The sequence below is a fragment of the Dermacentor silvarum genome, chromosome 3 (genome assembly GCF_013339745.2).
Source record: "Dermacentor silvarum isolate Dsil-2018 chromosome 3, BIME_Dsil_1.4, whole genome shotgun sequence".
Lineage (NCBI taxonomy): Eukaryota > Metazoa > Arthropoda > Arachnida > Ixodida > Ixodidae > Dermacentor > Dermacentor silvarum.
The window spans coordinates 7,716,161-7,743,419 of record NC_051156.1 but is presented as its reverse complement, the minus strand read 5'-3'; the positions used below and the strand labels follow the sequence as shown (position 1 = coordinate 7,743,419).

At 45.8% G+C, this 27,259-nt stretch overlaps 2 protein-coding genes across 4 annotated transcripts in view; one reads left to right on the top strand and one right to left on the bottom strand.

Annotated features, from left to right (window-relative positions):
* Window positions 1-27,259, top strand: part of LOC119445294 (phosphatidylinositol transfer protein beta isoform) — a 56,800-nt gene that overhangs the window by 21,526 nt on the left and 8,015 nt on the right. The window contains exons 5-7 of one of the 2 annotated variants that reach the window (XM_037709607.2): window positions 2,371-2,409; window positions 16,597-16,770; window positions 22,237-22,359. In XM_037709607.2, the coding sequence (XP_037565535.1) occupies window positions 2,371-2,409; window positions 16,597-16,770; window positions 22,237-22,359 (336 nt within the window). The remainder of the gene's footprint in view (window positions 1-2,370; window positions 2,410-16,596; window positions 16,771-22,236; window positions 22,360-27,259) is intronic. The other variant, XM_037709608.2, reaches the window with a different exon arrangement.
* Window positions 17,261-27,259, bottom strand: part of LOC119445293 (CUE domain-containing protein 1) — a 123,629-nt gene continuing 113,630 nt past the window's right edge. For both annotated transcript variants that reach the window (XM_037709606.2, XM_049663201.1), the window contains exon 10: window positions 17,261-17,623. In XM_037709606.2, the coding sequence (XP_037565534.2) occupies window positions 17,333-17,623 (291 nt within the window). In that variant the 3' untranslated portion in view covers window positions 17,261-17,332. The remainder of the gene's footprint in view (window positions 17,624-27,259) is intronic.

Genomic DNA, 27,259 nt, shown 5'->3' with positions numbered 1-27,259 from the left:
AAAGCTTAGTGTCATAACAGTGAAGCGGACGACGAAAGTGGCGAATTCATTGTACAGGGCTGAGGGGACGACACACAGCGCTGGAATGCTGCATTACGTTCTTGATAGTTAGTAGTTGTAAAATTTATGCAGCCCTTAATGCAATCTTTCTGATGGTAAGAAGTTGTAAAAGTTGGACAGCTTTAGATGCATTCTCTTGCAAATTCTGCTGGCAGACTGCCTGTGTAGCCACAGTAAGAATCCTTAGCTAGTTGTTGTTGTTTGCATGTTCGTAGATTGTTTTACCCCTATCATCGTGGATGCATTGACTAGGTCTGTGTACTGAAAACATTGTGGTATTGCCCAGACTCCACGTACGCTTGCCGGCGCACGCTAGCTCTTATCTACATGCATATGCATGTCCACTGGCAGTGCAAGACGGCCCCTACTAAGAGCGTAGGGGGGTATCGACATCTGCACCAGTCTGATAAAGTGCTCGTGCTGGCTTGCGTTGTCGCGTGCATAAAGCCATGTGACGTACAGAGCACGCCGCTGTCGTGACCGCCTCGCCAGTGAGGAGGTTCGCTGCTGCGGCAGTGGCAGCTGTTTCTTCATTGGCTGAAGTTGTCTTGTGAGCAAGCGATTTTCTCTTTCTACCTGATATCACTACTAGAAAATGAAAACGAACATTTTTTAATAGGTTTAATGAGCATTTCAAAGCAACATAGATTAACTTTAATCTGGAGTGGCACTTGCCAAGATGTCTAATCAAGGATGAGCACGTGCACTGGCATGTGTCTTGTAGATTCTCACCGTCAAGGTTGCTAGACAAGGTGGGTAGTAGTGAAGCAGGTGTGAGCCGCCGAGCGTTTGTGGAGTCTGGGCTTTAGTTCGTAATCTGCCACTTTGCCCCCCTCTTTTTTTTTGCTGCTGTGCTATGTTACTGCTTGCACCCTTGCACCTTCAATATTTTGTTTAAGTTAGTCATGCCTGTACCAAATTTTGTTGCTGTTGCGAACTAAGCATAAATTTGCTCTTCCCAAGCTGCCTGCATGTTGCCTCCAAAATACTGTACAGTGGCACTATGCCTGCAGGTGCAAGCTGTCGTTGGCCAGGATTTAGCATGGTTTGTTCACAACTCATGGTGATCTTGTTACATTATGTAAAGGGTTACAGTGCTGTTTTGCATCTTCCACACAGAGGGAGGAACGTTGGTGGCATCACCATTCACTGCTGGTGTTCCATCAATTTCGTGTCCCACTTCAAGTAGACAGGACAACAAAGATACACATACAATGAAAACGATGAACTATAATGCATCGCAGACAGGTGATTGCACACACATTATCATGACGTACATGTGTACGGTCATGACATACGTTGTTTGTATATGATATCTGTTTAATATCTCGTATGTATGCAGTATATGTCATGACGTGTCTGTCTGCATCATGATGTGTGTACAATGACACATGCTGTCGATGTGTCATAGATTGTTTACATTGCACGCTTGCTTTCGTTGTCCGGTCTATTTTTGCTGGAGCTCCGACTTTTTGAGAGGTTAGCGCGGGAATGAGTTCTTCAGAATCAAGTTCTGTCAGTGTTGACTAAAAGAACTTGAGTAGCCTGTTGATGCTGAGCAGGCAAGGGAAGTGCATTGTCACTAACATTGAAAAGTGACGGCTTGCATCTGCAGAATGTGCAACCTTTGTGCAAGCTTTGCCAGGAGAGGAGCAGGCAGCTTTGGGAAGCAGGCTCATGCTGCAGGGTGATGCACGGTTAGTGTAACATACAGCCACAGTGTCATCTGCTCTAGCAAGGCTAATAATTTGCTAAATTGGTTGATGTTCGTTGTGATGAATGCAGCAGGATGACAAGACGGGTTGACATGAAGCGCACGAGGCAAGCTCTGATTTGCAACTCATTTTTATTGGAAAGTACGCAGCTCTTATGCACTATAGATTTAGTACAAGCAGCAAACAAAATTAACAACATAAATTAAGACTTGAGAATTCAATAAACCTGGGCCATTTTTTGTAAAGTTATAATCCCACATCTTTTGAGTGTATGGTGGAATACCACTTCCTTACCTTAGTGTTTTGTGATGACATCTTAATTTTGTTTCTTGCTTATACTGTTAATGAGTAAGACATATGTAAAACTGTGTACTGAACAAAAGTGAGTAGGTGCACCTGTTCAGTGTGCTTCTTGTGTGCTGCATTCATCGCGATATCTGCTGCAGTGCTTTAGAGAGGTAGTAGTGCCTCGCAGCCAGTGTGAGCCAGCCAGGCAGTGTGCACGCTGTTCTCTCCCACCTTTTTTTTCCTCCCCTCTCCTTTTTTTTCTTTCTCATGCCCCTTTGTCAAAGGCCTGAATGTGTGCGCATTCCAGGATGGACGCAGGCGGCATGCCGGTTGCGGCGCAGGAGAGGTAGTGACCTTTGCCCCACATTTTTTTTGTCTTGTGTGTGTGGCTGCTGCATGCTTCCACTAACGTTCACTTGCCTGTCACACCACACTTGTGGGTGCCCAGGGGGTCTTTGTGCATGCCTTGTTTGCCATGCTCTGCTGCAAGTCAAATGCTTTAATTTAACAAGCTATATCCATGTGTTGAACAAACTCTTCAAAGTTTGGTTGTGAACAAACTCTTCAAAGGAGTGAAAGTTCGGATAGCAGACTTCAGTTAAAATTTTTGCTCTTCTAAATTTGGTTTAAAGCATTTAAATTTTGCAGTCATTTTGCTTAAGCTGAAGTGATGCTGCAATATAAGTGAATGATTTTAACGCTATTTATTTGCATCAATACCAAATAATAGTAAATAATCTCTAAATCAAGAAAAAGTCCCTATGTTCGGCCACCCTGCTAATATTAAAGGCCAGCCAATATTAAAATTCAATAAACCGAATTTAAATGCAAGTACTACTTCCGGCATTTTTTTGACGGCAGAACATAATTTTACGTAAATGCTTTTGTAATGTTGACCAGAAAATGTGGCAGTACTCTAGATGTAGCCACATGGAGAATATTAGACTCCAATGCTCGCAGTAATCCCAATTTTGCAAGGCTTCGAATCCGAGTTTAAAAGTGCGGAATTTTCCCTAGATTTAGACCTATTACGATTCGTTTCCAAATGATAGCCAGTAATCCCTAGGTCTAGGAAAAATTCCCTAGAGTTGGCCACCCTGCATGCGTGTGATGACAGCTGCATTTTGATGCTGTCTTACGACACACTATCTACAGTGTTGTAGTGTTGCCCAGTTTTCATAGGTGCCACTCTAAATGGCTGCAAACTTTTCACTGTAATCACAGTGCTGTAAGACACTCAGTTTGGTCAACACTTATTTGGCACACAAACATTCGCTTCAAGGGAAAATATTTCTGAAATTGCTTGCTATTGTTCAATGTGGCAAAAACTGGTTGTAGTCCCTACGTAGGGTGTTTGCATAAAATCAGTTTCCGGGCTTTGCTCGAAGTGTTTTAGAATACTGAAATTCTAGCCTACATGAGTGCGCAGTTTCGAATAGTGATGTCACATGTGGGTTTTGAAACAGAAAGAAAAATTACGAATCCTGATGCTCCTGATTTTCATTTGTTCATTTATTATTTTTTTTCCTGAATTCTTTAATCTCATATCTGTATACATCGTATTATTTACAAATCTCCACTCCTGCTTGGGTCCAGAAGGACTAGCAGTATGTACAAATAAAATAGAGTGCACAGACATTTAGCAGCAAATCTCTGACGTAGGAATTCTTTGCAACATATGTCTAGCTGGAGCAAGGTAGCGAGGTGGGCAAGTTGGTTAGGACTCGTCGTATGTTTTGTAACGGCGCAAAAGCAACACGGACAATGAATATGTCTAGCTGCATGCGGCAGGTTACGAGTCAATCTTTCTAAATGTTCTTGTATACTTTGTTAGCTGAGCAGCACTCTGGTGACGATAAAGAGAGCTTGGAAAACAAAGCCAAAAATATGTGCTGCAAAAGCGAGCGGTGCCTGCTGCTATATAAGGGTTTCAGTAATAGCTTAGTTGCGTGCTTGTAGTGAACCCATTGCTGTATTTCATGGTGGATAACGGGACAGGTGATTTTGCCTTTTGTGGAATCCGAATGTTATGTACTGTTACTTGTGCATTTTCTTAAGCTGATTGTCTGGCCTGTCTTAGTATTCACCTCTTTGCATGTGGTGCGTTGGGTCTCGGCTAAATGTAGCATGCAAACTCAACTCGCCTAAACAATTGACTCTTCTGGGTATAGACATGTAAAGTTCTGTGTGCTGCTGGTCTTTGGCTATGGTGCTTGCTTCGTTGAATGTCATGTATGTAGCATGTAGGCTCAGTAATAAAACACATCAAGTTAAGTTGAGGTTGTAGTTCTGAAATACCAGATTGGTTACTTCTGCCAGGATTAGATGTTGAGTGTGTGAGGAAATACGGAATGTGGGTGGGGATGTCACCTATAATTCTGTCAGCATCCCTCCCTTGACTTATAATATTCTTAGGAAGCACTTTATTCTCCCCAAGCTAAAGCTATGACGACTGGGAAGACATGGCACATGTTGATGATGATCTGTACAGATGAGAAAGGTCCTTTGTGGTCCAAAACTTTTACCCACTTTCCGGTCGTTCCGGTCCGAAACTATTTAGCTAGTTTTGGGCACCGCGAAAGAAAACTGACAACTGTGGGAGGAAAACTCACATGGTGTTTATTTTTTCAGTTTCTTTTTGTCCCCTACTCATGTAGCGATACTTGGGCAGTGTGTGGAAGCGTTCAAAGCACTCTCCTGGGTGCAGTCCGAGATTATTTCTGCATGTTTTAGAGAACACTGTTTCCCTCCTGCCCCCTTTTGTTTTCCGGTCACTGCAAACAGCGCAGTCCTTGCTGCTTCAGCGGGGCATCTTGTATATGAAATGGAGCTTTCCATCCAGCCTTTGTTCGCAGTCCAAACGTGCAGGTGGGCCCCGCTTACTAGCATGAGCCCTTACGTCACCCACCAGCTGCTCTATCAGGTTCCTCCAGTACTGCAGGTGTCGCTGCTCTTTCTCCCCCTGCTTCAGGAGCTGCATTCTCATCAAAATGAAGCTGTTTACAATCGAAACTTCCAGAAGCCCCCCCCCCCCCACCCCACCCCCCCCCCCAAAAAAAAAATTCTCCATTTCATCGACTTCTGGAAAAATGCATAACTTGCTCAATGATCGTCCCTGTCCACTGCACCCATGTTATCGGTGTAGTCGCATATCACCACGGGCTTCTTCAGTGTCTGTGTTTTTCCTCCAGCTTTCTTCCTTGAGATTTCTTTCATGGACGCATTATGGGCTGAACTTAGCATTGTCACTTGACGCTTGTCCCGCCAGGCAAGTGCCATGTACGAGTTTCCTTTGCGATAAGCCATCAATTCATCTTTTTTCGTCTTCTTCTTGAGGTGCTGTGGCATTTGTTTTCAATTTGTCATCACAGTCCCAGTTAGCAAGATACTGTGTGAAAGTAGCTCTTGCACAAGCATTGGGGATGTATAAAATCTAACCATATACAGATGATAGCCACTGTCCGGCTAGAGTGTACTGGACTAGGGGAATGGGTCCAACGCAGGCTCCCCGCTGAGGCTTTTTTTATTGAAAATGGTGGCGCCACCGTCGCTCTCTCCCGAATAAGCGGCCCCGCGCACTGGCCGGACACTTGTCACGTCGGAAACCCTACCACAGCTGCATGGAGCTTTGACAGGAGGATACTCGGTGGTGGCAACACTGATATTAATCCCCACCAATCTATTGTAAATGGAAAAAGAGCGGCAGAAAGAATGCAAATGATGCAACGAAGGTGCGTCGAGCAGACAACAGCCACTCAGCCCAGTGAGCTCGCCTCAGCCAATGAGCGCTGCCAAAACAGCCGGAGCCAACGTTTATTGGCCGGAGATTCAGAATAAGGCGACGGCAGCACCGCCACAATTTCAACATTTTTTGCTTCACCCTTGGCGCTTGCCAAGGCGTCCGCTGGACCCACTACCCCATTCTAGTACACTCTAGTCCGGCGTAGCTTGCTCTACTTTCTCCAGTAGGTGGAGCACAATCCTGCATGTGAAGGGAAGCTCGGGACGGCAGAGGCTATCAGTTGTGCTGCCGTGGTATGGCTCAAAGGACGAAATGTAGCCTGTTTGGCAGTCAGCAAGTGCAGAAATGTGCATACCCCATTTTGTTAGCTTCTGGGGATTGTAGCACTTGAATGAGACTCGTCCCTTGAAGCCGACGGTACTATCGTCTATGCAAATTTTGGGGCCAGCGTTGAAATGCTGTCTGCATTTGGCATCTATGTAGGTCGCAACATCCCTGATCTTGTTTCTACGAGTAGGTCAACCTGAAGAGGCATCTGGGCTTGGTGCAACGTGTAGTATCCAAAATACTCGAAAGAATTCTCTTCTGTTGGAAAGCGTGCAGGAAAAAAGGCATCTTCTTGAGGAGGTTGTTGCTAAAGTATTCCTTCAGTTCCGGTTTGGGATTTAAGGCCATGTTTATGATTACCTCTAGGAAGGCATTGAATTCTTCCAAGAGCACATCTTCCCAGTCCTTCCAAATCAGGAAGGATGCTGGCACTCGAGATTTTTTCACATGAGTAGTGGTTCGTTTTGCGCACTATTTCCTCAATCAGCAGGTCTGTGAAGAACAACTGAAAGTAGTCCAACTCGCAGTTTAGATTGAAAGAGCTTACTTTGAATCTCGGGTTGGTGACAGCGAACGGAAGAGGGGCAAAATCTGGAAAATTATCCAAGTAGACTGTCCAGTCGGAACCACGTGGTCCTGTGTTGTTGTTGTCGTTGTTGCCACCATCTCCAGCGTCAGTCTTCTTTGTCGCTGGCTTCTGTTGAATCACTTTCTTCGTCATCAGGTGGAGGCACGCAGTTGTCTTCTTCACTAAAATCATCTTCGCTTTCGCTAAAAGCTGTAGAATTATCGCCGTAGATGGCACTCGGAGAGAACGCTGCCATGCTTCGCTGCAAACTGTGCCGAATCTGAGCTGCGCGCCACTCGAACAATCGAAAGCTTGAACCGCATAAGCTACGCCATCTAGTGTAAAAAAATCAAAGCTCACATCAAAGCAGCTACTGGCTTTTTTGGAGATGGCGCAACATGTATGATGAGAAAATGCACGCGCAATTCAGCCACGAGAAAGCTTGTCGGGCAGTGCCCGACAGCGGACCGCTGCGGCCATGTTGCGTTGTTGGGAGGGGCCTGACAATGGACCGCGAAGGGTTAAGCTAGATAGGCGCAGATGAAGATAGGAGTCACATATTGGACTTGCACAGTATCAGTGTCCGGCCAAGGGCAGTCATTCACAGTGGACATAGTGATAAGCAAGACCTCAACAAGGTAACTTCTGCAGCCCAAGGAGTCTGAGATTGTGGTGGTCAACCAGTTTAGGCTTGAAATGTCCACTAAACCTTTTCTCAGGCAAGCATATGCAGAGAGAGTATTGAAAGAGTAACGAGTCTCCTTTTAACTCTATTTAGGTTTTTTTTTTCTTTGCTGTATTTGATTGAGCAACTATTACCTTGGCATACTTCTCTAAATCGTTGTTACTGGGTCAACACAATTAAGCCAGGGTGATAATTATTTGGTGGGTGATAAATAATTGGCTGCCTTACTACATTGGTCTTGTACCTGCTGCATTGGCTCAGTGGTGCTGCTGGACTTGAGGGCTTACAGTAGTGAACAAAAAGACATAGTATTTTGCATTTGGGTCCTGTGAGCTAATGTGCTCAGAATGTTGGTGCTGGGTTATGCCAGATCGCTAGCCTAGGGCAATAGTCTTTTGAATTCACACTGCCATCTTACATTATTCACACCTGCATAGCCCACCCACCGTGTACATGATTTGTGTGTTCCAATGATGTATCGCAAGGCAACTGTAATATCAACCAGTAGTGGAAGTATGTGCATGCTCGTGAGATTAATGTTAATGATAGGTGGAGATGGTTAGCCAAGCAAAGGGCTTGGCATGCTGCTACAGGTTTAATATATTAACAAGAAATCAAAGGATGAGAGAAAAGAAAAAAAAAACGCACATGCATCCACTCGCATAAAAACTCTGAAAGGGCAGCAGTGACTACCACGAAATGAACAAAGTGGAAAGTGGAGCTTTATGGCACCGTCAATAACCAAAAAGTTATTCATCTAGGTGTGGTGTAGCCAAAAGGATAGAGATGAATATCCATGGTTTCCTTGTGATACATTGCTGGAATTATGTACACGGTGGGTGGGCTATGCGGTGTGAATAAAGTTTTATGGCAGTGTGCGTGCAAGAGAATATTGCCCTTGGTTACTAGTCTGGTATAACACAGCGCCAACATTCTGAGCACATTAGCGCACAGAAGCCAAATACAAATTTTTTTTTTTATGCTACTGTAGTATCTGGCCATGGTGGCTGCATTACACCCCTATTGGATTTGCATTCCAATGGGGGCGGAATGCAAGAACATTTGTGTACCAAGCATTGGGTACACATTCATGTACCACATGCAATCAGAATTAGTCTGATGTCCAGCTTTACTGCATCTCTCATTGTCCCCATGTTGCTATGTGTTAACGGACCCAATTAATCAATGTTGGCTTCACCTGCATGGCCCTGACTTGGTATGTAGGGATGTGCCAATATTTGAAATTTTTAATGTTTGTATTCGATTCAAAAATTCGCCATTCCAAGCTGTTGTATATTTGTACCGTTTGAATACTATAAGCGACTACAACAATTCCTAGTCTTCAGGAAGAAAGGCTGATGCATGTGGAGACTCTGATTCTGCTGCAGGAGAATGTTATGCAGACTGAGAAAGTTTTTGAGCAAGTTTTTGAGCAAATGCAGATATCACTTTTGTACAGTAGCTTCCAGTTGTCGATGAGCATGCCTCGCCTTAGGCAGCTTAAGATACCGTATTTTCTCGCATATAACCCGCACCAAAAATTGAAAAACATTGCTTAAAAAGTGGGGGTGTGGGTTGTCTGCGAATATTCTCGAAGGGAGGGGGTGGGGGTCGGCTTCACGGCAACGTGTGGCCTGCCGTGTAGAGTCCGCATTGTCCGCATGCCTATAAGAGGCCAACACAGGTTATAGCTAGATCCACATCCATAGTCTAGTTAGACGCTTTTCGCCATTGAGGACTTTTCGCAGTTTTGCAACGAGTCAGGTGCCGTTTCTTGTACGCCCAGTTTGCACAGTTGGCCAGCCTTGTTTCGGCATCATGAGTGTGTCTTGGCGGCAGTCTTTCATTGTGCTTCAAAAAATGTGCCATAAGGAACAGCTTAGATGGTTCCGAAGACGATTACGTCTTTGAGACCGGCCATGAAGTCTTGGATGGCAGCAGTGAATCGGACAGCACTGACAACGTTGCGGCGGTCGTTTTGAAATAAATGTGTTTTGAAAACGAAATGATGACTGTGCGTAGTTGTAACTTCCTAGTCCTCATGTTTTCGGATAAGCGTGCAGGTTATATGCGAGGTTATTTTTTTCTTTTTCGTGTAGTTCAAAGTTAGGGGTGCGGGTTATATGCAAGGGCGGGTTATACGCGCGAAAATACAGTGTTCATGTCTTGATTTACGCAAAGCCATTTATTATTTGGCCATCTAAGCATGCTTGAACTCCTTTAAAACAATGTGCAGTGCTGTAGTATTATACTGAAATCCTAAGCGAGCACTACACTTTACTACGTGCATATGATGACATGCTATTCCTTTGTTTCACTACTGCCATTGTCATAACACACCAGATACAATTGCCTTTCCTCACTTGAGTACCGAGATACAGTTGTTAATGGCATTAGATGCATCACATAACATAATTTTATTTTGTTGCTAAACATACTCCATGAATCCTTTATCTTGCTTCTTAGCTTCCAGATTGGAGATACTTGGTATTCGATTCGATATTCAAAGGTCATTTGTGTTAAATATTCGTATTCAATTCAAATAAAAAATCTTTTTATTTGATGGTAAACTATGCAAGCAGCATCTCTGCACCATCAGTGATGCATCAAGTCTCATTCACCAAGCAAACACAAGGCAGTAAGTGCGTGCTTGCCTGTGGCTCCCACATTTTAGATTCCAGCCGTTTGGCCCCAGACCTTTTCCAGTATGAGCTCCAACAAACAACAATGGAGCCAGGTTTGTTAAAAAGCCAACCAACTAAAGCGCTGCTTAGTCTGTATGCGCTGCAGGGCAAGTTGGTTCGTGGCCTTCAGTCTAGTAAGTGTGTGAAAGCAGACAATAAATACAGTGTGCACGACGCAGGTGCCCTCTTTAATCTGTGCTGTGAAGCATAACTTGAGCTATACTTACACAGTTGCCACCTTTCTTTTTGATCATAAGGGTGCATGCAAACTGGTGATTGAGAGAGGTTGCGCAGCTGACTGCGGTGTGGTGACAAAGGAGCAATTCGCAGTGACCATTCACACTGGCAAGTGTGAATTGCCCGTCACCGCACCAAAATGTCTCGCAATTGATGCCGTTCATATCTGCTGGCACCACCATTGGCATGTAAAATAAGTCTGCATATACAGACATCCTGCTCTTGCTGCTGGTCCTCCAAATTGGTTAAGTAGTTTTATCACTGTAGCCGTGCGACTGAAAAATCGAACAGTGAGTGACTGACCCGAAACAGTCTTTTCCGCCATAATCACCATTTGCAACCAACCTGATCCTGCGACCTCCGCGAGTCGCCAGTGTGAATGAGCCCTAAGGCTTTCACAATTTCCTGTGCCAGCAAGTTGAAAGTACTGTAATAATGGAATGCTGAATATAAGCGTAATGATACTAAGGTGTGCCTGTGTCAAGCTCTTTTATGTGTCATCTGTATTTGTGCATTTAGTAGTCTGCAGAGCTTAATACTTGTGTTTTTGCAATTACATTGAAGTTTATAAGTCCACTTTAAAGGTCTTCTCATTTACTACTGAGGCCAAAGAAAGAGAATTTAGCCGAACCAGAGATTACTCGGCCAATGCAATGAAAATTCATGGCAATTGATGCTGCTGCCATTGAATTGTTCATGCTTTCTGGTCCCAATTTTATTGTTCCCATGCTGTCATTCTTATTGACAGTTTGAAAGCATTGCATTTTTCACTTCAATTTCCACAGGCTGATTGGTTTGCTTGTGGGCACAGCAAGTTTGCATGCTTTGAAAAAGGACAAACACTTTTTTAAAGATAGCATGTACATGATATTGCGCGCCGTGGAGGTACTGGGTTCTTCTCGCGATCAAGTTGTTGAGCGCCGTGCGAGGCCGAAGCAGCAACGCAAGCAGCGGCATGCCGACCGCAAGTCGACCGACTCCGAAGTCGTTGCATCTGCAGTTCACTTTCAAGATACGGTGCGCGCCGCTGCGCAAACTGTCCAGTTGCTACCAGAGTACAAGCCGCCACCCTCCCTTGTGCGCGATTCGGCTCACCGTCGCAGCATACGGCGCGCGGGGCCGATGTTATCACCCTTGCACTTTATATGGAACATCGCGGCGATCACTGCGGCAGAATTGCGCCTGTAGTGTCCTTATCCTTGCTATCGCAATTTGATAGGAATGACACCCGTACGCTTGCGTGTGACCTGCGTTCACGAAGTGAAACGTCACTGTAATTTTTACAGCGAAGCTGTTAAAGGCCAGGTTCCCCAGGATTGTGTCCGCGTGTAGAAAAAAACTATCAGCATTTGCTTTGGCTCTATGTGCGTGGTGGTTTCCTGCCAGTTATAGCACAGGTGTCAAAATGGATGATGGATGGCCCATTGTTATACCTCTCGCCACCACTGATGCATCTTTCACAATGGTCGCGATACTCAGTGGGCGGCACATCCCACCAATCGTTATGCCCCTTTGTCTCGTGACGTAGAGATCGCGCTAGCACTGTTATCAGTAGCTGCTGTTTGGACTCAATATGGGACGGATGCTCGTTTAACCACATCTTCCAGGATCCTGACGATACCGTGCAGTGTGCCGCAGTTATGAACCCTGTGGCTCTTACGCTAGTCTATGACGATGGGGCATACTTGGCGCAGCAAACGCATTACTTGGCCATCGCGCCGGGTAAAAACAAGACGCCGGTGTCCTTGCTCTTTGACGAACATGCCGAAGACGCTCAATATAGTCAATAATGATAATATATAAATTCACTGTAACAATATTCACTAGAGCAGGCCCACCATACTCACAGCTTTGCTGGCTTCCATCTTCACAGTAGTGGAAGGGCACTGAATTTATTTAAATCGCATACCGAATGTAGAGGTGCGTCTTATACACCGGTGCGACTTATAAACGTTTTTTCCCGGAAAAACTGCAGTTTTAAGAAGGGTGCGACTTGTACAAAGGTGCAACTTATAGACCGGAAAACACGGTAGTCCCTAGCAGATTTCAAGTTTTGTGACATCACAGAGTGCTGATGCAAAAATTGTAAAGTGGTGTGAGCATCTGCCTTTCATTTTTTTATTGTTTGTCTTGTCAAACCTCCACTTATAGTGAAAGTGGCATTTCTCATGGTTCCAGAAATTTGTTATGACGTTTAAGTGCCTTTCATAAGGACATGCTGGCAGACTAGTTGGTGTGACTTGATTACTAACGTACAGCGCCTTCATTAAGTTCATACATGCTGTACAACAATGAGTGTCCCTTTAATATTGCCTTGGGACAGTTACTATCGTGGGTGCAGTTTTCCACACAATGTTGATCCTTATATGGTAATTAGCTGCATTTGTTTTTATGAATGGATCAGCGCATACCTATAGAGAGAAAACACTATACACATCAAGGACACATAAGGAGATGCAATATCTTGCTTGCTGTAGCTTGCTTGTTCATATCCTGCATCACAGCTTGGAACAGTTCATCCCACATCTAAGTAGAAAGCACACCGGAGGAAAAGCTGCAGACAGTGTAGCTTGAGCAGAAATCTACGGCTCCAGAAGACATTTGGCAGGGTATGACAGGGACAAATGCAAGATTATTTCACGCAATTATACAAAATCTTACGAAATGCTGCAAGAACGGCGAACGTCTTGCAAAAGTTGGACTACTTCGATGTAGCATACAGTTACCCGTCTTTTTATTCTAATAACTTTAAAAAGGATTCTGCACTTCCTGCTGCTTTGTTCTTACTTAAATTTCAAGGCTAGACCACAATTTTTGGGGTCACATTGCTTAGTGAAACACTTGGTATCTTCACTTTCCCTATTTATTCAGAAAAAGGTGAGACCGTTTCATGGGGCACGTCGACATTGGACGAGCATGCTATTGCTAAGACGTACTGGCTTCAACGCATTTTTGCAACTAAGTGTGGATAAGCCGGGTAAACATTCATGCCAAATGTTTTGCTGCACAATTGGGACCAATAAATGCAATCTTGTTGCAGAATTTCAGCAAGAACAAGGCAGAAGTACAGGCAGAATGTTATTTTAGGGGAGTTAGAATAAAAACACAGATCACTGTAGGCAAGGTTGTGCCAACTTTCCTGGCTTAAGTTCTGCTCTGAAGTCTCATTTAAGTTCCATACAATTTATAATGCAATAATTGGATCAAAAGCTATCAAGAAAGCCTTGAATCAGCGATTTGCACAAAACACTTGTTTTCAACTTTATGCTTTTTTTATTGATGGTTTTACATTGACCCATGCAATTATTAGCTGTACTAGGAAGTTATTTATGGCACAAGCCAAATAGCCACTTACAAGTTGGCACTGCACAACACCTATTTCTTTTTTTCTAGTGTTTCATGTGACAGCTTTCCACAGAACACTTCCTGGTGCATACATTCGGAATTTGTTGCGATACCTGGAGCAATTACAGAATATAATTGCTCATAACGTGAACAAACATCTTAGTGCATTTGCTGCAGTGAGGTGTGGGAGCCCCAGAGCACAGTGTCACATTGCAAGCACTTTTCATGAGGTCCTGTGTGTGGAACATGAGCAGTAACTATAGTATTAACCACAGCGTGTTTTGAAGATTTAAAGAATGCGGCATTCCGAGGGGGCGCAGCATAGCTTTCTATTAGATTAGTAGAGGGAATTCTAATAACACAGTTGTGCAACCACCATGTGAACAATGGATTTTTCTGTGACTTGGCATGGCTTTGCTGAGAAGGCATGCTGTGGCTTCTTTCATTGTGGTTTGGCTATGTTGCTTGTTAGTGCACAATGATTCTCGAGAGCAGTTGGGGCGCTTTATATTCTGAGCTATTTCACTGTTGCATAATTCTCAGTGCATAAGTAAGTCCGAACACTTCCTAGTATGGCTGTTGCCGGAGCTAGAAAACTTCTCACCCACAGAAAAGGAGGGAGCTAAGGTAACCGTTAATAGTCAGTGTTAAGAATTGGTGGCTAAATGAGGTTAAACATTGCTGTACAACTGCTATGGCATATTAGGTTAAAATGATCAGGATTTTATGAAAATGCAGCATACAGCATACAACACAGTGTGGACAAAACTAATGCTAATAATGCAGAGTTTGCGTTGTCCATTCTGATCCTTGTAATGTGTTCTGTGTGCTGCTTCCCTTTTCAAGAGGTTCGGTTAAACTAGCCCAGCTGTCTGCTTTACTGAACTGCAAGGCAGTTTGAAGGCCAAACTGTAAAGTTTGGATGAATTCATGTACTGCTTATAATTTTCATGCTGAAATTAAGTTCCGTACCTGTCAGCGTGCACACGCTATTACTAGATTTCCCCCTAGTTTTTTTTTTTTTTTTTTTTTAATGGTGAGGAACTCTATAGTGGCCAGTAACAGCACACACTTTTCAACCAGATGGCAGGTCTGATCGGATGCTGTGTTTGGACTTGCTGAAGTGAGGAAGGAGACACAGGAGGGCCAACGAAAAACTCACTGGGACACTGGAGATTATGCAGTGTTCAGCAATACTAGTTTTCTGATACAAAAGTTGTAAGTGTCAGCGTGCACACCAGGCTGGTTTAAAATGTCCTTGCCTTTGAATGGATGGAAGAAGCTGGCTGTCCTCCTTTTTAAAGCGATGGCTGTTTTTAGGTACTTCGCCAATGGATACCTTGAGGAGAGTAAAAAGGGGAGAGAGCGCAGGTACAGAGGGAGAGCAGAGCGAAGTACCCGATTGGTTGGTGCATGGTGCGGGTGATGTCACGCACTTGTTGGGGAGGACCTCACAGCATGCGCCAGCTGCGAGAGCTTCATTCACCGCCGACACCTCAGTTTCGAGCGCGGCCGCTTGATGGATAACCAATGCGACAGTTGCAGCCAGGATACTAGGGATATGGGCAACCAGCACTGAAACTTCGCGTGCCAGCAGCAGCGCCATAACACACCGCCTAGCGAGCGGTAGAAACAGTTTTCAGCTGCACATGCTGCGATTTCGCGTTATCAATTCCACCGCTCCTCTTGAGGTAAATGTGTCCAGGTTTTGGCCTGACTGGGAATCGGCGGGATAGAACGTATGAGCGCATGCGCTTTTGTCCATCGTGCATCAGGTATGGCCATATGGCCAGAGCTTGGCTCGATGCATAGAACGAAAGCAAACGTTGATACAGGCTTGCGTCTGCTATCATCCAAAGTGTCGTATCATTTTCGGGGCCTCCCTATCGGATGGTGTCAGCATATTTCAGCTGCACACCCAAACTGCCGTAGCGCCTCCTGGCCAGTGCTGGTTCCCCATTGTGGGGGTTGCTACGGAGTTTCAACGGGTGTGCAGTGATTGCAACTAGATATAGTGTGTCGTGGTATAATTTGCAATTGTGGCTGGCAGTGAGATAAGCACATTATGTGTCTTCTGAGGTGCCCATATGAGGTGTTGCAACTCAAGGATGGCATGGTAATATGCAGCTTACACAGGAAAGCTATCGCTGGCTTTGACAGTTGTCTTTGGCGGTTTCTGCCATAATTTTTCGAGAGATTGTTTTGCAGGTCACTCTCCCTGAACCAAATTGCATGGAGTAACAGCAGCTGGGCACTTCCTGTCCCGTCAAAGCACTTATTGCATGCCTCCTATCAGTTGTTGAATTTCCTTTAATGCACTTCTATAAGTGTGCTGCTGTTTACAAACAGGTCCTGGGATACTACTCTATTAGCACTTGCTAGTGCATGCAAAATTTCTTGTTTTGCATGATTGAATGTTTTATGTCTGCTGTCTTATTGACAAATAGACACTTTATGAACTAACCGGTATGTGTAGTGAATGTTTAGTGCCATGTCCAGTGATCTTGTAAATTTGCTGTCCTTTATATATTTTACTCTGACCACACCACAGAGAGGAGGGGAAATAAAAATGAATGCATCAAGGGTAATGACAGTAACTTGGAAAGAAAAACAGTAGCATGGGACTTAGACCTTCATTGTGATGTAAAATACTAAATAAATGAATTCAGTGGCAGTTCTATAAACATTGCATACTAGTATCGGGCTAGATCAATGTAAAGGCACAGTTTCTGCATTTTTTAAATGTCTGTGGACCCTGATACTTGAATGACCTTACCTCGGAAAGCAATTTCAATTTGGGGAAGCCAGTGAAGATTTTTTAGCACTTCGGTTCTTTCATTTTGAGGCAGACCTGTGGGTGGACCGACAGTGGAGTTGGTTTCATGCGACTGCATGGTTCTTGGGGGTGTGGGCGCAGAGGCCAATTTTGTGCATGGCTGACGCAGGATTTCAAAGAGGACGAGGACCCGTCGACCTTTGTGTCCAAGAAGACTGGTCGGGGCCCACTGAAGGGGGACTGGATGAAGACCTGCAAGCCGGTGATGTGTGCATACAAGCTTGTCACAGCCGAATTCAAGTGGTTTGGCCTGCAGAGCCGCATCGAGGCCTACATTCAGAAAGTGAGTTGTGCCGTGTGGGTCGTAGAGTTTCTTGCATTTACCTAGAGGGGAAAGTGATGCCACGGTGGCCCAGTGGCTATGGTACGTTGCTGAGATTGAGGTTTGATCTCCTCCAAGGCAGACGGCATCTCGAGGGGGGCAAAATGCACAAATACTCGGGTGGACGTTAAAAACCCCAGGTTGTCAAAATTAATCTGGAGTCCACCTCTGCCTCATAATCAGGTCATGGTTTTGGCACATACAATCCCAGAATTAAATTCTTTCAACCTTTTAACACCGGAATTAATAAAGGCACAGCAGAAAATACTGTTGCAGGAGATATGTAACTTCATTGAGCCCTTGTAAACGAATGCCACCATTATTTTGTGTGAAGATGTAATTTTGAGAACATTGGATATGTCGCAAATCCGTGACATTTGGAACATCGACCAAGAAATGTTGTATACATATCAGACGAAAATAAATGAGTCTGAGGCAGTTCCAGGCTTAACTTCTGCAAAAATTTTTATTTTGCCCTAAAGATGACTTATAGTTAATGAATGGGCAATGCTTTTGTGGCAACCTATGGCTGGTGAAAGTACTGAATACAGTTCACATTTTTGTTCAGACAGAGGTGCACATTGCACTTTGTGCACATAAAACACTGTCTGTCCCTTGCATCCTGGTCACTTGCATAGGCGGCGTGTGCTGTTGACAGCTGGCCAGTGTGCGGTGCCGTCAGTGCTAACGCAGGCTGCAGGCACCGACTTCGCACGACTTCTCTTCCTCTTAGGCAGCTGTTGTCGCTTATAACCTCCAGCGGAAGGCATGTGCCAAGCTCCTTTCTAACGTAAAAGGACTCAATGTTCGTCCCCTGCCAAAAAACAAGGCACTTTCCAGGTCTTTTAACATGTTGCTACAGCCATTCAGTGCAGAAAATGCCGAATGTCACGAATTCGCGACTCACCATAAGCTGTTAACTGCACCCTCAAATTCACTACATACCTGTCATAATCTCTGGGATGGAAACATTCTGAAGAAAATTTGGAAACATGAACTCAATTCCTTTATTTTTTGCAAAACTTGTAGAATATAGTTCACACTGCACGTGCGAGCACCAATGGTTGCCAGCCTCCCACTATTGCTCCTAGATGGAAATGCACGTCAGCGCTGGAAAACGTTGCGAATGGGTGACAACTGGCACTTGAGCCAGAAACCATATTGCCATGGCATAGGCTGCACTTATTCGGGATGTCGTGAATTTGCGACAACCGGCATTAAAGGGTTAAAGTGATGTTGGGCAAGCATTAGATTGGCATCTGCTGTGTGGTGCCTAAAAAATTATAACGGCTAGTTCACATGTGACCAGGAAAAGGCAACAAGAAAACCAGAAAATCGGTGAATGCCACAGAAAAACTGTGATCAACTCGTAAGCCTCCACATGAGAAAAAGCAGCAAATCAGATCAATTAGAGCTAATCGGGGAGCCTGCAGTCTCTGAAGAGTTTTGGAGGTGGCCGCTATACCAAGTCCCAACTCAATCTCAATGGAAGATGCTAGGCCATGAAAGCCGAGAGCAAGCAAATCTTGAAGACATGTCAGGCAACCACTGCTCTGTCTGTCATAATGATTAGGTTCTACAAAAATGCACTATAGCTACACTAAAACATTATGAAGTGTTTTTTTCTTTGTTAATGTCACATAATGTTTGTTAAAATGTTAGCACTCATGTTAGCTTGTGTAACAACATTGCACGTAAACAGAGCTGCTAGTTCACTTAAGTTTGTAGGAAAGATGAGAAAGCCTGTGGTTCAGTTTCAGCACTCTTTTTCTTTTTTTATTTGTTACCATATATGTCGAGGAAACATAAATGAATGATGTATCATACTCTAGAACCAAGGCATATTATAATGATTTAATTCCAAGAAAGCTTTATTTATGCAGCTGCGACCATCTTTTGGGTGAAGCTGTGTTCTATGTCCATCCATGTCCTGGCATTTCCACATTGTCACAGCATCCTCTAGGAAACTTGCATAGATGGTGGCACTAGCTTTTTCTTTTATGTAGATTGCAGGAAACTTATATCCTGGGTATAGTGTAGTAGAATACTGGGAAGTGTGCCATCTGTGGCATGACAGAACTAAGGTGGAAGGGCTCATGCAGAGATGAATCACAGGAGGTGCTATGTGCAACTGGTGTGCTCTAACATACTCACTGTGCCATTCACACCTTCCTATTTTGCAAGAGCTGCCTTGTCTTGGTGGCTTTTATGAAAACGCATGGCGTTTTTTTCTCTACCGTGCAGTTCTTGTGTAGCTGGAGGAAGTGTCAGGACATAGAATGGCCAAAATGATATAAAGGCAGTGAAACAAGCAATACAGTATCTGCTTCATGCCTGATTGCAACAGTCGTCACTACTCATGTGAAGAGGCCCAGTTACTTTTAGGGGCGAAGCTCCTTAGGGTGTGGGTCGTTCCCTCCTCTGTAGTAGTAGTAGTATGTAGCCACCTCTAGTTTATGAATTGCTCAATAGATGGCGTTGTGTGTCCGTACGTGAAAGAGACGCCGCATGTAGTTTTATGAAGTGTTCACTAGAAGTCCATAGCTCTGGTCGGCATGGAGACCGTCATGTATGTATGTATACGCATATATACACATATATGTATATGTATAGTATAGCCGGAAGCTGACTTCCGCTTCCGTTCCCACTTCCGGTTCCGCTTCCGGCTTCCGGAGAACGCTTCCGGCGTTTTTCTCTCTCGTTCGTAGCTAGGTGCACTGCAGTGCACAAGGGCATTCGTTCCCGACGCGCGTTCTTTCTCTCGTTCCCGACACGCGTTCTCTTTCTTTCTCGTCCGTAGCTAGGGGCGCTGCATTGCACAAGGGCATTCATTCCTGACGCGCGCTCTCTTTATCTCTCGTCCGTAGCTGTGGTTTACCCGAATGATCCCCCGGAGCTTCGCCCAACTCATCATCATTCACCCCGTGGATATGCTGTGATTTTTTTTTTGTCCCATTTGAGCCTTATCTCTGCCAATTGTGATCGTGCAGTGTGTAAAGAAGGCAGCCCTACATGAAGAAACCATTGTTCACAAATTCCACTTTGAACCTCAATTCATACAGCATACATTCCAAGCAAATCAATGGGAGAATTATTTCCTTGCAATCGGTCACTTCTAAAGGATACTGTTGTTACCGTACTTCTATGTACGCGCTAAGAGACATTCACATTGTTTTTTTTAGCACGTATAGGATAAATGCACAAGGAATGTCTGGCTTTACTCAATTCTTGCTAAGTGTGGAAGTGCATAAACTTAGATGCCACTGTGCACGCCAGGAACTCACAGTTGTAATGTTTGTGGTTGTTTCATTTCGTTTTTATGCAGTTATTACACTAGGAATGGAAAGATGAAATGGTAGGATGAACTAGGAAGGGTTCCTTTGCATCTGCCAGCCAGATTTGTATTTCTATGTCGTCTTTGGATAATATACTAGCCATGCTAGTGTGTAGGGTCTTTGTTTCTGACAACTCATTCTGCGTACACCACCACCTCATGACATCATTGCGCACAGCGCCAGCTCTTCACCTGGGCACGGCGCACTTCCCAGTATTCTAGTACGCTACATTCCGGACCTCGCTCTGCCAGCCAGGGTTGCCCAAACTCTAGAAGTAGCCGTGAAATACCCTAAAGTAGCCACAAAACTAGCCAGCCTTGGTCACAGGTAAAAAAAAAACAGCCAAGAAAGTAGCCAAGCTGTGTCAAAGTGGTCGCTAAAGGAAGCTGCATTCAGATATTTTGCGCATGTATGGAAGAAGCCTTCGAATAATGATTTCATTTTCTTTTAATGCAGTGCTCCCGCTCCTGCGCCAAATGCGCCAGATTGCGCCATACGAGATTTCCTGCGCCATCCTTATAAAAATACACGATTTTGCACCGAAGTGCGCCAAAATTAGTGCCTGCGCATTACGAGTGTGGCCGCAGTGGCCCGCAGACGTGCGTAGCGCGCATGACTAAAGCGACTTCGTAAATCGAACGGCGACCGATAATTCGGGCTCGATGGGGACCACCAAAAGTCCAAATAATTGGGAGTCGGAAATATCAAAATTCACCAGAAAATAAATATTTATTCCGCCAATGGCTAAAAAGGACATTATTCTCGGTTGACCACTTTCGGGGATACGTTCACGCGGGATTTCGCGTCACTAGCGTCAGCGTCGGCATACTTGATGGTGTGCCAGGAACGCTATCATCCGTCGACGTGTACAGTACTAGTCGCGCGAAATGTCGCGAAAGTGAAAGTATCTCGGAAAGGGATCGTCCAAAAACGCTGGCAGCAAGCGCAGCCGCCGCAGCGAGCGAAGTTTCGTGCGGTATATCGCTTCAATGGAAACTGAGCGGCGAATGCACAGCGCATACAAAGGTCAGAGCCGCGTGGAGATCGCTTTTAAGAGACGGTGCGGGCAAAGTACAAGCGCGATTGTTGGCAGAGTAGAAGCTGCCCCCCTCCTCCCTCCCACGCTGCCTTCCCGCTTTCTTGCTTTCGCGTGGGAGATTGAGTGGCCAGTTCCCCTTGCGCCCGGTTGCAAGATACGCATTTGGTGCCGCAGCACAGCGTAACGCGGTGGAGGCTAGCCGCTCGACATCAGTCGACCAGCTTCGCTGTGTCTTGAGCTTTGCACGGCCTAGTGCAAGCTTTCGCCATCACCAAAAAAAAGGTCACGTGCTCGTGACGCCTGCAGCAGAAAGGATGTTCTGCATCCGCCGCCTAGGTTTGTGAGTGGTGGTGCTGGCTAACACTCCCAGGGTTCTAGTTGTAAAACATAAATTCCCCGGAAAGTGGATGGGAAAACGGCTCCGCGGTAGCTCAATGGTAAGAGCGTCGCATGCGTAATGCGGACAGTTGTTTTTTCATCCATTTTCATTTACATTAATTTATCACTTCTTTAATTCAATTTGTAAGTACAAGTAATTTCCCTTATGTTGTTCTTGGTGTCATTGTTTGTTGGCTTCTTATGGTTTAAACCCTGTGGTACAATGGAAACTGGCACTGTGCATGGTGATGCGAATGGGCAGAAAGCTGCTGCGTGACCAAGAGATCAGCGTTGGCCGAACAAGGGACGTCTCTGCGGCCAACATTTGACCTAGGAGATTCGTCAAAGTGACGAAGACCTTGTTGAAATGTTGGCTCCAGCCAGACTCCTTGCTTGACCACTGCTGATCAAAGCTCCCATCTTCCTATGCACTCTGTCGTCTTGTGTGAAAGCAAGGTATCTCGTGTTCTTGTGGTTCCTGACAGCTGTGTACACTGGTGTCTAAGAAACTGGAAAGTAGGCCATGTATGGCTGTACAAACCACTGTACCTTATTGTATGGCTGTACAAACCACTGTATCTTATTGTATGGCTGTACAATTTTATCTCCCCCATCTTGTTCTCTCTGCGGAAGGAGCTACAGCAATGGCTTTGTGTGCTTCTGTTTCTGCTGCAGACTGAGCGAAGGATCTTCCTCAACTTCCACCGGCAGGTCTTCTGCTGGATTGACAGGTGGCATGGTATGACCATGGCTGATATCCGCAAGCTGGAAGAGCAGACCAAAAAGGAATTGGATGATGTAGGCCACCTTCTTTTTGTACCACTCCAAAGTTGGTTCTACACTTTTGCTGTCTGGTGCACAATGAGAATGTTTGACATTTGAAATGTCTTTCAGCTTTGGCTTACTTGATCCTCATATGCGGTAAACAATGTACTGTACCAGAACAGCTGCCCGCAATATTTGTAGCAGTCTTTGAAGCAATTGAAAAGGCTCAAGTGCGAACCTGAAACCGAGAGGCTTTCTTTTTCATCAGTAACAATCATATGAAGTCAACATTCAAGGAAAGCATTGGAAAAATTAACTGTGTTTTATTGAAATGTAGAGATACAGTAGACTTCCATTTAGACAAAGCCGGTTAAACCAAATTTTTGGACAAGAGGCATATTTGGTTGGTTTCTCGTAGACCCAATGCAGCAAAAATTCATCATGAGCCGCAAGTTCGGTTGGGGGGGACATGGGTTTTAAGCTATCTTAGCTTATTTTTTAACCAAATATGATAAAAGTTGGCATACTTGTTTAGTTTCTTCTTCATATTCTAAAAATGCAATCATTTTTGTAGGTTCATTTCATGAGACAAAAGAAATCCCATTTTTTAGAACAATAGACAAATAAGCACTGCAAAAAAATATACAAATGGCACATAGATCAATACCAGAAAGCATAAGACCCGCAATGATGGAAGCACTTTGACTGGTTCATTATTTCTTTTTCTATAGCACACTAACTCCATTGTGTTGAACTTGGTCATGCAGTAGTCACATAAAGAAAATTTTTTTAAACTTAAAAAAAAAGTTTAACAAAGATCTGCTCCCTAAATTATGTGCTTGAAATGTCTAGTTCATGAAGCAAAAATGATTATTCTTGTATCTGTGATAGGTACTGATCTGTCACAGTACAGTATAGACCACTTATAACATAACAGCTTATAGTGCAGGACCGGATATAGTACGGTCTTTTCAGACTCCCGTTAATTTTCCCATAGCACTCCATGCTAAAAGCTCGATGATACGAATCTCACGGGGTCACGAAAAATATTCGTATTAGCCGAAATTCGTATCATCGAAACACAATTAAAACTACTGTCGAATCTCGATAATTCGAACTCGAAGGTGCCCGAAAATTTGTTCGAATTAAAAGGACGTATTTTTGAAGTATTCGTGCACCATAGCATGATGCACGAACGGTGCGAGTCATGAAATATCGCGGCGCGCAAGCGCATAGCAAGCGCGGGCCACGAAACTGCCCACTCCGGCTAACGGTCGCTTCCCGATAACGACAGAAAACGAAGCTTCAGGGAGCGAGGGGGCGGCGCCGGCACACGGGTGCGCGCGGAGACCGTCGAAGGTGAGGGAGGAGGGCGGCAGGGAAGCGGATTTGACCGCGTCAACTCCACCGCTTCGGTGGCTCCCCTCGCCCTCCCTCTCAACTCCCTCGTAGCTCTCTCACCTTCGACTCCGTGCGCGTGCGCCGCCGTGCTGGCGCCAGCTTATTTTAGCCGCCCCCTGAAGTTTCGTTTTCTGCCGTTATCGGGAAGCAAGCGTTTGCGGGCGTGGCAGTTTCGTTGGCCCGACTGTGCCTCCGCCGCTGCTTCCCTCTGCGCTGCTGCCGCAGCGTGCAAGGTCAACATGTGACTAGAAAATAGAGAAGGGTTCACTACCATTTTATCCGCGTGGCTGAGACGTCGGCACTAGTGTGTGCTAGAATACGGTTGTCTAGAACACTCTAGTCGGCACGTACACGTTTGTTCCGGCGCGATGCAGAAACGGCGACCTTGCAATTCGAGAGAGAAGAAAATTTCCGCCGCGATTTCTTTTATTTTTTTTTTCCCCGTTCCTTCGCGCGCGGCATTGAGGGGTCTCTCCTGAGCTTTTGCTCTATGGCGGTGTCGGAGCAATGCCGGTCGGAGGCGCCGCCGCGTGATTTGGCGCGCCGCTAAGAGCATTGTCGGTGCGCGGTATGTTCGAAATAAGCGTGTTCGAATTCGCTTGCTTCGCGTTGACGTTGAATGAAAGCACGTTTTTCATGATAGTCTCGCTGTGCAACAATTGTGCTCAGTGTTGACGTTGCGAGGCCTAGCTCCTTAGCCAACTCCGTCCGCTTCCTCTTGGGATCCTCATCGACCTTTCGAAGAATGTCTAATTTCTCTTTAAAGGAGAGTGCTTTCCGCTTGCGAGACATAGCTCGCTGCGACTAGGCAAAATGGCGCAAACACGAAGAACGCGGCCCGAAGCGCAGCAGCCACTCCATCTGACGGCTCGCAGAAAAGGAGGAAAAGTACAAAAGCACCAAAAGCGCCACCGCTTCAAACTCTTCGCGCCCAGTCGCGGAGTCCGCGCTGTCCGGCGCCGCGCCTCCGCACCAAAAGAGGAGATAAAGCGCGTGACTACGCGCTGTTCTCTTTCGCGGCCGTCGGTGGGGCGGCGTTTATTCGTATCAACCGACGCAGGCTGAAAATCTATTCGTAACAACCGTTCTCTAGCACGTTGCAAAGTAATGGGGCTCGGCCGGGACCACAGAAAAATTCGTATCATCCGGAAATTCGTATTAGCCGTGATCGTATCATCGAGCTTTTACTGTATACACGTATCGCTTATAGTGCAGTTGCGGGAAACGAAATACCGGTTATAGTGTGGCTGCCTGGGCGTACGGAAGTCAGCGGAGACGGCGAACGCTCCCCTGAAACGGGTGCCCCAAGGAGTGCTTGAGGAAGAAAGAGAGATAAAGTGGAAGAGAAGGGCACGTGGTGTGAACGAACAGCCACTGAGGCTGAAGCCAGAAAGTTGAATTTGAGTCGTTAAATATCACGGCGCACATAGCAAGCGAGGGCCCAAGAAACTCCCAACGCTCGCTTCACGATAACGGCAGTAAACGAAACTTCAGGGAGTGGGCGGCGCCAGCGCAAGGCATGGCGAAGGGCGCACGCGGAGACCGTGGAATTACAGTGGCTAGAATGGGGAAGTGTGCTGAGCGGCACGCAGCGCCTATGGGGCACATTGAAGCCGCCGGTAGGGAACCGCGAGGGGGGGCGTGCGCTGTCGACACGTCGCCCAATGCGAGTCGCGCCGGCTCTGCCGCTTCAGTGACGCCACCCGCCCTGACCTGTGGAAAGTTACATTCGTTTCTTTTTGTGCTGCAGCAAGTCTATGTGTGTACTAATGGTGCGAAAACATTGTTTCTTGTCTGGTTGCTACTATCATACTGCTGCCCAATTTTTGCTCACCGTGAACTGTCTTACTTTCTACGATTTGGTCAAAGCTCCCAGCAGTGGCAACTGTGACGGGGGCGATCTGACACTTCTCCTCAGCATTGAGGATGCAGACCATGAACTGGACGCACTGATGGATAGTGGGAAGGTTGAAGAAGCTTCTCACATGATAAAGAAGTCCACAATGCTTTATTTACGCAGTACAGTAAAACCTCGATAATTCGAAGGTCGCCGGACCAGGAAAATTCTTCGAATTAAGCGGCTTTTCGAATTAACCGAAATGAATAAAAAAAAAGAAAACAAGCAAGAACTTGCCGCAAAAAGAAACCATCTTTATTTTCCATGTCCGAGAAAGATTACTCGAAGTAATCACCGATGCGGGATTACTTGGCGCGGTAGTTCGTCGCCCCTAGTACCATGCTCTCCAGCTGGCTCACAGCACGTAGCATACAAATATCACCCGCACTGCACTCAACAAAGTTGCGGACGATGTTCCCGGAATCGATAACTGCCGTGAAAGCGGGCGTGGGGGTGTTTTTGGACTTGCTGGATGTACCGGACTTCAAAAATGCACCGTCAGGGTTCCCATTGAGTTCATGCATTTTCACACCCAATTTTTCGGAAGAATTGAGACCCCAAAGTTCGATTTCCCGGACTAAAGATCGCTCTTTCCGAGCCACACTACCCAATCTTGGAGACCGCCATGTTGGATTTTGCACTGGCTTGGATTCCAGTGGCTCGCCGTATAGCCTCCAAGATTGGAAGGCGCGCGCTATCAATAGAGAGCTCGCGCCATCCTTCCGTCTCGGAGGCCATGGCCGCTCTTCCTTGGCTGACAAAACGGTCCAGAGTACTGCACTTTTTCTTTTTCCTTTCTAGTATATGCGCTCTGCACTATCGTTTTAACCATTTATCGTGGGATGTTTTTTTATTGCCGCGCGCCCGTCGTATGTGCGAGTGACAGCGCGCGGGGGACGCGCGCTTTCATGGAGAGCGAACGCACGGCGGAGCGTAAACGCGACTTCCTACCTCGCGCGAAAGGCCGTGGGGAGGGGGGGGGGGGGGGGGGCGCGACTTCTACTCTTCTAACAACTGTGTACTTAGCGCCGGAGCAGGTTCTCGCGCGCACCGTATCTTGAAAGCGATCTCCAGACGGCCCTGACCTTTGTATGCTCTGTGCTTTCGCCGCTCAGTTTCCGTAGAAGCCATAGACCGCACGGACCTTCGCTCGCTGTGGCGGCCGCGCTCGTGCGCGCTGACTCCACGCTTGTTAATTCAGCGAGTTTTTTTTTTATCTCTAAAGTTTCGGTTACTATTTTGAACGCGGCGTGTACATTGAACAGGTGTCTCGGAGACCCATGTCTCAGTGATCGGCGCTACCTCCTGTGCCTTCGTTAGAGCTAAGCGGTGCGAAGCTTGTTTCTTGGATCTCCATGGCGAACTCCGTTGGCGGAGATCGCCAACGCGGTGATGTTCGTGTCGACTGTACACGGAGACAACCTCACTGCTGCGCAAATCCAAGGAAGTCGATCCCCTCCAAGCTTAGTATGAGGCACGGCATTAGTTTTTTTTAAGCCGCACTAATAATTTCCTTTTTTTTTTCGGCCTAACGAGTTTTTCGGACTATTTTTCAGTCCCCACGAGCTCGGAAAATCGGTTGGCGACTGTACGGAGCGCCCTAACCTAACCGCCGCACATTGCTACCAGCCGGAA